This window comes from Nannospalax galili, unplaced genomic scaffold, assembly GCF_000622305.1.
Source record: "Nannospalax galili isolate Female #2095 unplaced genomic scaffold, S.galili_v1.0 scaffold385, whole genome shotgun sequence".
NCBI lineage: Eukaryota > Metazoa > Chordata > Mammalia > Rodentia > Spalacidae > Nannospalax > Nannospalax galili.
In genome coordinates, this window is record NW_008354956.1 from 1584987 (window position 1) to 1595930 (window position 10944).

Here is a 10944-nt window from a genome sequence, read left to right on the forward strand (position 1 = left end):
ATCCAGGCTTTTAGAATCTGATAGCGGCCAGACATACTTTATCACACTATCTGTCAAGATATAAAATCAATAACTCTACGTGGCCTCCAGGGTCAGCGTCGAACAGTAAGCGGATCTTTTGCCAACTGCATGATTATCAAATGTGTAAGATTCTCAGATTTCATGTTGACAATTGTCAGGAAGTGCCAACCCAGCCCAGGGCTGTCTCCTTTAGAATCTGATAGCGGCCAGACATACTTTATCACACTATCTGTCAAGATATAAAATCAATAACTCTACGTGGCCTCCAGGGTCAGCGTCGAACAGTAAGCGGATCTTTTGCCAACTGCATGATTATCAAATGTGTAAGATTCTCAGATTTCATGTTGACAATTGTCAGGAAGTGCCAACCCAGCCCAGGGCTGTCTCCTAAGTGGGTGCGGGTGTCCACCGCCAGGGTGCGCCCGTTCCTTGCCGGTGCATCTTGGCTGAGCTCAGGCCCCGGGAATGTGAGGCGGGCCTGGGCAGGTGCACAGCTCCGGGGCAGGGGAGCAGGGCGGGGCAGGCAGGGCGCAGCCCAGTCTCAGTTCCCAGGCTCTAGCCCCAGCCCTCCACCCCCAGGTCTTCTTCCTTGGGCTCCCCTCCAACTCTGGTTCCTTCTGCAAGCAGCTCCCATCTCAGCTCCACCCTTAACTCTCCTGGCCTGGTCTCCTGTGCACCCAAGCCAGGGTCTTAGGGGTGAAATATCTCGTTGGGCTTCCTGGAGGAGTCATCCTCCATAGGAACCAGGTCAGTGCATCAGGATGGGCTGGGTACACCAGGGTGCACTGATTGTGGTATGAACTGATGACTTACCTTAGCTAAGTCTCTACCTTGAGCTAGTTTTGAAGCTTCCCCGTTTTTCAATTCCCTCTTGGGGGAATTAAGGCCTTCACCCAGTAGGGTGTGAGGATTAGAGGACTTAATTTATATATAGTGTTTACAGCTGTGCAATGTGTGAAGTAAACTTCACACATCCAGGTCTGTTATAATTACTAGCCTTCCTCCACAGTTCATTATGTTGACTCAGGGGAATGTCTGTAATCTCAGCACCCAGAAGGCGATCTCCAGTTCAAGGCCAGCCTGGGCTACATAGGGAGACTCTATCTTAAAAAAAAAAAAGCCGCAATCAGGGCTGGAGAAATAGCTCAATAGCTCAGCGGTTAAGAGCACTGGCTGCTCTTGCAGAGGACCCGAGTTTGATTCCCAGCACCCACATGACCGCTAACAACTGTCCATAACTCCAGTTCCAGAGGACTCCAACACAGGTACGCTTACATACAGGCAATACACTCATACACAAAAAATAAAAATTAATAAATAAGCCGGGTGTGGTGGCACATGCCTGTAGTCCCAGCACTTGGGAGGCAGAGGCAGGTGGATCTCTGTGAGTTCAAGGCCAGCCTGGTCTACATAGTGAGTTCCAGGCCAGCTGGGGCTACAGGGAGACCCTGTTTCAAAAAGACCAAAAAAAAATTAATAAATAAAAATATTTTTTTAAAAAAGCAAAGTTGGCTGGGTGTGGTGGCACATGCTTTTAATCCCAGCACTTGGGAGGCAGAGGCAGGCATATCTCTGTGAGATCCAGGCCAGCCTGGCCTACATAGCAAGTTCCAGGGCAGCCTGGGCTACAGGGAGACCCTGTCTCAAAATGAAACAAAACAACACAAAAGCAAGGGCTGGACTATAACTCAGCCATAGAGAGCTAGACTAGCTTACATAAGGGTCTGGGTTCAATCCCCAGGAATAGGGGGATAAACAAGACAGGGGCTCCTGAGTGAAGAGTGAAGACCCAGGTTTTCCTGAGCTTCTTTTGTGAGGTTTTGTCTTGATTTTGTTTGAGACAGTGTCTCTCATGTAGCCCAGGATGTACTTGAACTCCTGATCCCCCTGCCTCCACCTCCCAAGTGATGGAATTACAGGCATGTGCGACCATCCAGGGTTTTATGTGATGCTGGGGATGGAACCCAGGGTTTCATACATGATAAAGCACTCTACCAACTAAGCTATGTCCCCAAGCCCCTTCTTGCTGAGATTCTAAATGCCCTGGGTTTTGATGCAGGTGGTCTCAATGGCCAGAGCTCTTGGATCGCAGGACCCTCAATCTCCAAAATCCTTGCCAGGGCTCATCCCCAGGAACTTGGGCACTATGGCAGGGAGACGGCCCTGGAAGATTCCAGATAGAAACTGGCAAGATCCCAGGGTGTGGGTGGTGTCTGCTGTCCAGCCTCAGTTTCCCCATCGCTAGGGAGGAGCCCTTCCCTGGGGTCAACAAACTCCATTAAAAGTGGAACTCACAGTTCCTACTTTTGGGCACTTGCCAGAGACTTCTTTGGACAATGAGACTCTCCCTTGGTTCCTCCCAGACCCGAACCTGGCAGGGCACAGTCTGTGTTGGCAGTCACAGACTATTATTTTTAATTTTATTTCATGCTGTCACCAAATGTCCTTCAAACCCCAGGCAGTAGCAAAACATCTCTCTCTCTCTCTCTCTCTCTCTCTCTCTCTCTCTCTCTCTCTCTTCAGATCCTCCCTACCTTCTTAATCTCCCTACATGATGGCAGGGAAGTGGAGAATCAGAGGGAGGTGCCTGCCTATCCCTGCCCTCCCCCAGTCTCAAGGACAGACACCTCCAGAATTAGCCTCAATCCCTCCTTATCTCCCACAACACCTCAGGTCAGACAGAGGGAAGTGGAGGTGACATGTCTCACCTCTGAGTCAGGGCAAGGAACCCTGGGAGGGAGAAGTTAGTACACTAATTCTGGTGGGAGAGGAAGATGTCAAATTCAGCTGCCTATGTTGACCTGTCAGCCTCAGTTTACCCCTTCCACTCTATGTAACACTGATGCATGAAGCCACACAAGTGTCCCAGCTCCAACCCTATGGGTCTGGAAGGCCCACCTGGGTTCCAAAATGACCTCTGCAAATCCCAAATATTTCTAATCCCTATGGGGTAACAAGAGGCCCCACCCTAACTCCACCAGGGGGTGCCCTTGGCCAGATGTCCCTCCTCTGGTTAGGCAGGTCTGACGCCCCAGTTAATGACATGTTGGGGTTCGCTCAGCGGCACAGAAGAGGTTGGAGAACTGCCCCGGTTTCTCTTCCCCTGCCCCCACCCCAAAGCCTTCTGAAAGTGGGGTGTAACACCCGGACACAGCCTCTGGAGGGACCCCTGGGAGCTTGTCTTACTCTGTCCAAAGACCAAGTTCCACTATCCTGGTTCCACTAATTCTGCTGCGACTTGGGGGTTCAATGGAGAAGGCAGCTGGTGTCAGGGGACAGGTCAAACACCGACCCCAGAACTTCACCATCTTAACCTCCCATACCTGCCCAAGATTGAGAGCTGAGACCCCCGTATTCCCCAGGACACTGCCAGAATCCCCAGTTAAAGTACTCAAGTACCAGCTCCAGTGTCCCCCAAGACCAAAGGCTCTGAACCTCCCCCACTCCAAGAACTCAGGCATTCCGAACCCCCCACTCCATCTGCCTAGGAAAGCCAGCACCCGAGTTTTCTCAATCCAGACACCCAGACGTCTGAGCTCCCCATAGTCTGCCCTGGGTCTTAGCCGTCCAAGTTCCCTCTCAATCCTCCCCAGGGATGTGGTGTCGGGCTCCTCCGGGGTGGCTGGACCTCCCAGGAGGGTGTGGAACTCACGGGTCCGGGGCAGATCCTGGCACCGGGGGGGTCTTCCTCCGGTTCCAGCTCTAGCTCCAGCTCCAGCTGCCGGAGCGGAGAACGGGGCGGGGCAGTCGCCCGGGAACAGGTTAGACGACGTGACTCGGACAGGAGGGAGGCGGGTCCCACAAGGGAGGGGCAGCCAGGGTGGCATGGAGCACCTTGGGACTTGTAGTCCCCAAGGGGCGGACATTCCCATTGGCAGTCACCAGTGATCCATTTCACAGATGGCAAGAGTGAGACCTTGAAGCTCAAGGACGCTCTGGACAGTGTGCTCCATAAGGTTGTGCACTTCACTGTTGGTACAGAAGACGGACCCCCGGGTCCTTCCCCACCCCTCCAGGCTCAGCTTCCCCTATTTCGAGTGAAGATTTGGACACTTAATGGATAGATGATTTAAGGCTAGGAGAAATTCACACGCCTGGATCCTAGGACAAGAAAGGGACCTCACTAAATCAAGACTCCGAGCCCCAGTTCTCCTGTCTGTAAAACATTTTTTAACCCCAGCACTCAGGAGGCAGAGGCCTGAAGGTCTCTGTGAGATTGCAGTCAGCCTGGGCTCATAGTGAGTTCCAGACCTGCTGGGGCTACAGGAAGACAGGGAGACTCTGTCTCAGAAAGACTAAAATCACCAATAAAAAAGGGAGGGAGGCCTGGAGAGATGGCTCAGTGGTTAAGATCAGTGACCGCTCTTGCAGAGAACCCGGGTTCAAATCCCAGCACCCACATAGCAGATAACAACCATCTGTAACTTCAGTTCTAGGGGATCTGACACCTTCTTCTGCCCTCTGTAGGCATTACACAGCACGGGTGCACTTACACATGCAGGCAATACACTCATACATGTAAAATAAAAATAATAAATAATAGGCTGTGACCCATGCCGTTAATCTCAGCAGAGGTAGGAGGATCTCTGTAAGTTCAATGCCAGTCTGGTCTACATAGTGAGTTCCAGGCCGGCTGAGACCAAAGGGAAACCCTGTCTCAAAAACACTAAAAATAAATATTTTTTTTAACCACAAAAAAATTTAAACAAATAAAAATAAAAAGAGGAGCTGGAGATGGCACTTGCTACTCTTTCAAAGGACCTGAGTTTAATTCCCAGCACCCACGTTGGGCAGCTCACAGCTGCCTGTGCCTCCAGCTCCAGGGAATCTGACTCTTGCTGGCCTCTGTGAGCACCCACACTGGTATACTCACATTGGCACACACACACACGAACATAAATTTAAAAGGTAATAAATCTAAAAGTAATTTTTAAATAAAATTATATTAAGGGGCTGGAGAGATGGCTCAGTGGTTAAGAGTACTGACTTTTTGTACAACACGGGTGAACTTACATACATGCAGGCTATACACTCATATACATAAAAATAATTTTTTAAAAGTTAAATTAAGCTTTTTAAATAAACAGGCTGGATCTTTACAGGGCTTCCCAGCAACAGCGCACAGTCGGGGCTGGACTACAATCCCCAGCAGCACCCGCGAGCGACGTCCACCGCCTGACGCCCACGGGTCCCCCTGGGAATTGGAGTCCGGGAGCCCGCAAGGGGCGAGTCCGGAGTCTCGTGGCCACGCGGGGATCCCGAGGTAACACCTCGCCTTCCCCAGGCTGTCCCTGACTCCTGGAAAGCCGCAGAAGGGGGTACCCCCCAGTGCTGGGGCAGCATGCTTAGTCTCTGCGGGGGGGAGGGCCGGAGGCGGCGCTGACACACCGGCCAGGAATGCAGTCGCGTCACCCGCCGTCCCGCGGCTCCACCCGCCGCCCCACGCGCCGCAGTCCTGCTGGGAAGGGGCGTGGGCGCGTCCCCCAGATCTGGTGTCCACGTGCCGCTGTTTACCGGGGCCCCGGGGCAAGGAGTGGTCGGCGATCCGGACCTTTCATTCCCTCTCCCTTCCTTACAGGACTCGAGGTCCTCGAGAACATCCATGAGTCTCACCGGATCCCGCTTCTGGGTCCAAGGGTCCTCCCTAGATCCCTCGGGCTCCTCCCCCTGGGTTTCCCGCTCCCACCCGCCCCCCCCAAAGTCCAGAAGCTCCGCCTTCTGGCTGGTTCTTTAATCGCTCCCATCATCCCTAATCTATTATCGGCCCTCTCCTTCAGCACTCAACTTCCGCGGCTTCGGTAATTTCCAAAGGTGGAGTCTAACTTTGAAAGCACACACATTATTATTATTATTGTCGTTGTTATTTATTATTTGAGGCAGGGGCTCCTGTAGCCCCCAACTGGCCTGGTACTATGTAGCCCAGGATGGCCTCGACTCACAGAGACCCTCCTGCCTCTGCCTCCAGAGTGCTGGGATTTAAGGCGTGCACCACTGCGCCCCTCCCACGACCAGGATTCTTACCTGCCTCTTTCAGAAATTTCTGCTCAATCAATCGTCCTGTCTCTTTAAGAACTTTAAGCGGAGTGAGGCCCCTTTAAGACGGAGGTGGGAAAAACCACGTTTGAGGTGCCGTGGGAGGAGCCAGCACCAGATCTGCTGAAACTTTGATTCCCTAAAAACAATGAATTAACTTATCCCTGGAGCACAGTCTTGGAAAAAGAGTCATTCCTCTGTTTTATGTAGTTCCTAAGTAGATTTGCTGGGTTCGGCCAATAGCGGCCCAGGCTCAGAGCCACGCTCCCCCGCCCAGGTTACTTGGACGCTTCCGGGTGAGGCTCCACCCCCTAGGGTGCACGTGGTGGGCTGAGGTCCACGCAGCTTCTGGGGTCCGGCGTGCCAGCCTCCGCTCTCCGGATGGAGGGGACCCCCGCCTGCGGTGAGCCGCCTTGGGCGCGGGGTGCTGAGGCAGAGCTGGGGGCCAGGAGGGCGGTGCCCGGGAGAGTTCCGGGATGCGATCTTAGACTCCGGGCGTGCGGAGCGGATCTCCCAGTCTGGAGATGCCAGTGTGGCCCGAGACAGGCTACGGAGGGCGGGGGGATGCTGATGGAAGGAGGGGTCGCTTTAGAGGGGGGCAGGTGGCCCGAGGGAATGACTGTGGGACGTGGACCTTAGGCGCCCTGCAGGGTTGCATGTGTCAGCAGACCGCCCCTCCCAACACACAACCCCGTTGCGTCTTCTCCCTCAGGTGCTTCCCGGTTCTCCTGTCCCGCCAACTTTACCGCGGTATCTCCAGCCTCGGATCCCCCTCGCTTCTCCTTGGAGGCGCTGACAGGCCCAGATACTGAACTGTGGTTTATCCAAGCCCCTGTGGACTTCGTCCCACAATGGTGAGTGGTCCCCGGCCACCCCCTGGGACTATCTTCCCACCCCATAGGCTGAACGTAAGAACCCAGAAATTCTGTTGGTTCTAAGTCCCAGCAATTCTTCAGCCTTAGCCTCCTGGGTACTGGGACAACAGATAGGTGCCACCACACCCGCTTCCCTCCCCCCCCCTTTTTTTAAAGAGAGAGTCTCATCTATCCTAGGTAGGCCTCAAATTCCTAATGTAGCCCTGGCAGACCTTGAATTTCTGATCCTCTTACCTCAACCCAAGTACTGCCATTAGGCCATTTTATGTGCTGCTGGAGATCAAACCCAGCGCTTTGGGCATGCTAGACAAACACTCAAGCGATTGAAGTACATCCCAGAGCACCCCTCCCCCTCTTTTAAACATTAATAGTGGTGAACATTTGTAATCCCAACACTCTAGTTTCATCATTTAGGAAGCTTGAGGCAGGCAGATTATAGGTAGAGTTCAAGGCCAACTTGAATTAGCGAGAACCAGGGCTAGCCTGGGCTACATTTAGAGACCCTGTGACAATAAACTATTCTGGGCTTCCTGGAACACACCTTTAATCCCAGCAGCTGGGAGGCAGAGGCAGGAGAATGTCTGGGATCCAGGCCAGCCTTGTCTACATAATAAGTTCCAGGCCAGATGGGGATATGGGGAGACTTGTCTTAAAAATATATTTATTATTTTTGGCCAGGCATGGTAGTGAATGCCTTTAGTCCCAGCACTGGGGAGGCAGAGGCAGGTGGATCTCTGAGTTCCAGGCTAGGCTGGTCTACATAGTGAGTTCCAGGCCAGCTGGAGCTACAGGAAGACCCTGTCTCAAACAAAAATAAATTTTTTAAAAAAAATTTATGTGTATGAGTGTATTACCTGCATGTATGTAAGTATACTCATGTTGTGCAATGCTGGAGGTGGTCAGAAGAGGGTGTCACATCCCCTGGAACTGGAGTTATGGATGGTTGTTACTGCCATATGGGTGCTGGGATTCGAACCTGGTCCTCTGCGAGAGCAGTCAGTGCTCTTAACCACTGAGCCATCTCTCCAGCCTGAGACTTGTCTTTAAAAAAAATAATAATAATCTGCTGGGTGTGGTGGTGCACATCTGTAGTCCCAGCATTTGGGAGGCAGAAGCAGGCGGATCTCTGTGAGTTCAAGGCCAGCCTGGTCTACATAGTGAGTTCCAGGACAGCTGGGGCTACAGGGAGACCCTGTTTCAAAAAGACCATAAATAAATAAATAAATAAATAAATGGCCAGGAACGGTGGCCTATGTCTAATTCCAGCACTGGGAGGTGGGAGCTGGAAGATGAGGAGTTCAAGGTCAGCCTCAGCTATATGAGAGCATGTCTGAAATCAGCAAAAACAAAATACAAACACCCCAAACAATAATGGTGATTGATTGGTTTGGCTTGATTTTTGGTGCTGGGGGTAGAACCCAAAGCCTTGCATGTGCCAGACAAGTGCTGAGCTGCACTTCAGGCCAGAGAAGCTGCTTCTAGCACCTGTGACAGCCTCCTGTGACACCGAAAGGGTCTAACCAAGCCTCTGCTCCCTTCTCCCTCAGCCTCAATGGGCGGCGGGTACCCCTGTCTGGCTCGCAGATTGTGAAGGGCAAACTGGATGGCAAACGACACCGCTATCAGGTCCTAAGCAGCAGCAGTCCCCAGGCTGGAGAAGCAACCTTGCTGGCTCCCTCTGTGGAGGCAGGAGGAGGACTCACCTGTGCCCCAGCCCCCCATGGCAATTTAAAGATCATCGAGGGTCCTCAAGAATCTCTGCTGTTGGGGATCCCTCTGCAGCCCATTCCTACAAGCCTCCCCCCACAGATACCTTCCGGGCTGCGGCCGAGGTTCTCTGCCTTTGGAGGCAGCCTGCCCGTGACAGGGCCTGGGTCCACCTCGGCTCTGAGCTCACCCAATTTGGGAAAGAGGAAAAAGAAGAGGCAGGTGTTAGAGGCCGTAGCTGCTCAGGAGAGCGTGAATGGGCATGGGGCTGTGGAAGTGGACACAGCCTGTGGTGACATAGAGATGGACTCTGGGAAGAAGAAGAAGAAGAAGAAGCAGGTGAATGAAGTGGAGGCAATGGAACCCGCAGCTGAGATGTCAGAGCCTCTGGGCCTGCCGTTCCCATCCACGACCAGTTATAAAAAGAAGAAAAAGTCCAAGGGGGCAGAGACAGTCCAGCCAGAACTGGGGGTGCTAGAGTCCGAAGAGATGCTGGGGGAGCTGGAGGCTGTGGTGGAAGCTCAGCCTCCTGATGGGGTTATTCTGTCCCTTGCCAAGAAGAGAAAGAGGCAAAAGGAGATCGAAGGGCCAGAGCCCACAGAGGGGACCACAGCTACCTCACAGCCACAGGTTGGTATGGAGTCTCAGGAGGAAGCCATGCTCCTGTCCCCCAAAAAGAAGAAGAGAAAAGAAAAGAGACAAAGTTTGATGGAGCAGGGGACTGAGGCGGTAGAGCCTGACATGGGGCTCCATGGGTCGAAAATGGAGCCTGAACTGCCGGGTGAACTTGGGCTTCAGGCAGGGCTGGTGTCCCCCAAAAAGAAGAAGAAAGAGAAGCAGCGGGCCCTGGCCCTGGCCCTGGGGATGGAGGTGACAGAGGCTGCGCTGCCACCTGACCTTGAGCCCCAGGAGGCCCCAGCAACCTCCAAGCAAAAGGAGAAAATGAAGAAAGTGACAGAGCCCAAGGCTGAGGTGACAGGTCCAAGAGAACTGGGGGAGCCTGAGGCCCGGGCAGTGCACAGATCCACCAAAAAGAAGAAGAGTCAGGAAAGTGGGGTCCCAGACACCATGCCTCAGGGGGAAATGTCAGGGATGCTGTTGGAGCCTGAATCTGGGGAGATGCCTCCCACAGAAGGTAAGAAGCAGCAGCAGAAGAGGAAGCCTCACCAGGAGCCTGTGTAGTGCCCCAGGGAAACAGAGCAGCAAGGCCCAAGCGGCCCAGGGAGGCCGTCAGAAGGCCACTGCAGAGATGAGCCGGCTCCCAGCAATCACAGCACACCAGCAGGAGCCTGGGCATGGAAGATACTTTATTACAGCTTTGGGGCCTCAACAGCAGTGGGGGTCATCGGGGCCCTTTGAGAAAGGGCTCGTGTAGGACCTCGAAGAGCCGGCGGGCCTGCAGGCAGGAAGGGAAAAGAACTGTCATTAAAGACACTTTGTTTATGACATCTAGAGTGGGGTTTGGCTTTTTCTCCCAGGTTAGAGGAGCTTCAGGTGCCTGGATTCTACTTGAGGCTGCCTGTGAGGTTGGACACACCATCCTTTTGAAGGACCTCACCTCCGTTTCCCCATGTGGGAGAGAAGCAGATGTAAGTGGGCCACTTAAAACTAGCCAGGCATGGTGATGCATGCCTTTAATTCCAGCACTTGGGAGGAAGAGGAAGGTGAATTTCTGTGAGTTTGAGGCCAACTGGGGCTACATAGAGAGATAGTGAGACCCTGACTCAAAAAACAAAAAGCAACAAAAAACCTTATAACCACACCCCCCCCCCCCAAAAAAAAAGAGAGCTGGAATGGTAGTGCATACCCTGAAATCTAAGCACTTGGGAGGCTGAGGCAGGAGCATCAGGAATGCAAAGCCATTCTCAGCTACGTATCAAGTCCAGCCTGAGCTACATGAGACACTGTCACAGACAGATTTTATTTATATTTCAGACAAGTTCTTATTGTATCCTGGGCAGGAACTCACTACCCACAGAGGACCATGAATTTGAATTTCTGATCCTGTTACCTCAGCCAAGTGCCAGAATTACAGGTATGCAACACCATGCACTGCCATGCTCCATTCATGTGGTACTGGGAATTAAACGCAGGACTTTGTGCATGCCAGGCAAGTACTCTACCAATTGAACTACATTTCCAAACATTAATTTTAAGGGCCAGGCGTGGTGGCGCATGCCTTTAATCCTAGCACTCGGGAGGCAGAGGCAGGTAGATCTCTGTGAGTTCAAGGCCAGCCTGGTCTACATAGCAAGTTCCAGGACAGCTGGGGCTACAGGGAGACCCTGTCTCAAAAAGACCAAAAAAA

At 52.8% G+C, this 10944-nt stretch overlaps 3 protein-coding genes across 8 annotated transcripts in view; 1 reads left to right on the forward strand and 2 right to left on the reverse strand.

The window, feature by feature from the left end:
* Ppp1r13l (protein phosphatase 1 regulatory subunit 13 like) overlaps positions 1-6202 on the reverse strand; it is a 24512-nt gene extending 18310 nt beyond the window's left edge. The window contains exon 1 of one of the 2 annotated variants that reach the window (XM_029555532.1): positions 6043-6202. The gene's annotated coding sequence lies outside the window, so the exon portion shown is untranslated. Of the gene's footprint in view, positions 1-3673; positions 3810-6042 lie in introns of those variants that run through there. The other variant, XM_008852032.3, reaches the window with a different exon arrangement.
* A 100-nt stretch (positions 6203-6302) lies between these two features.
* Cd3eap (CD3e molecule associated protein) lies at positions 6303-9850 on the forward strand. The gene is made up of 3 exons (XM_008852033.3): positions 6303-6457; positions 6767-6908; positions 8477-9850. The coding sequence occupies exons 1-3, from the start codon at positions 6436-6438 to the stop codon at positions 9816-9818; spliced, it is 1506 nt and encodes a 501-aa protein (XP_008850255.1). The 5' UTR covers positions 6303-6435; the 3' UTR covers positions 9819-9850.
* A 74-nt stretch (positions 9851-9924) lies between these two features.
* Positions 9925-10944, reverse strand: part of Ercc1 (ERCC excision repair 1, endonuclease non-catalytic subunit) — a 16420-nt gene continuing 15400 nt past the window's right edge. For all 5 annotated transcript variants that reach the window (XM_029555533.1, XM_008852035.3, XM_017802908.2 and 2 more), the window contains one exon: positions 9925-10032. In XM_029555533.1, coding sequence (XP_029411393.1) covers positions 9979-10032 — 54 coding nt within the window. In that variant the 3' untranslated portion in view covers positions 9925-9978. The remainder of the gene's footprint in view (positions 10033-10944) is intronic.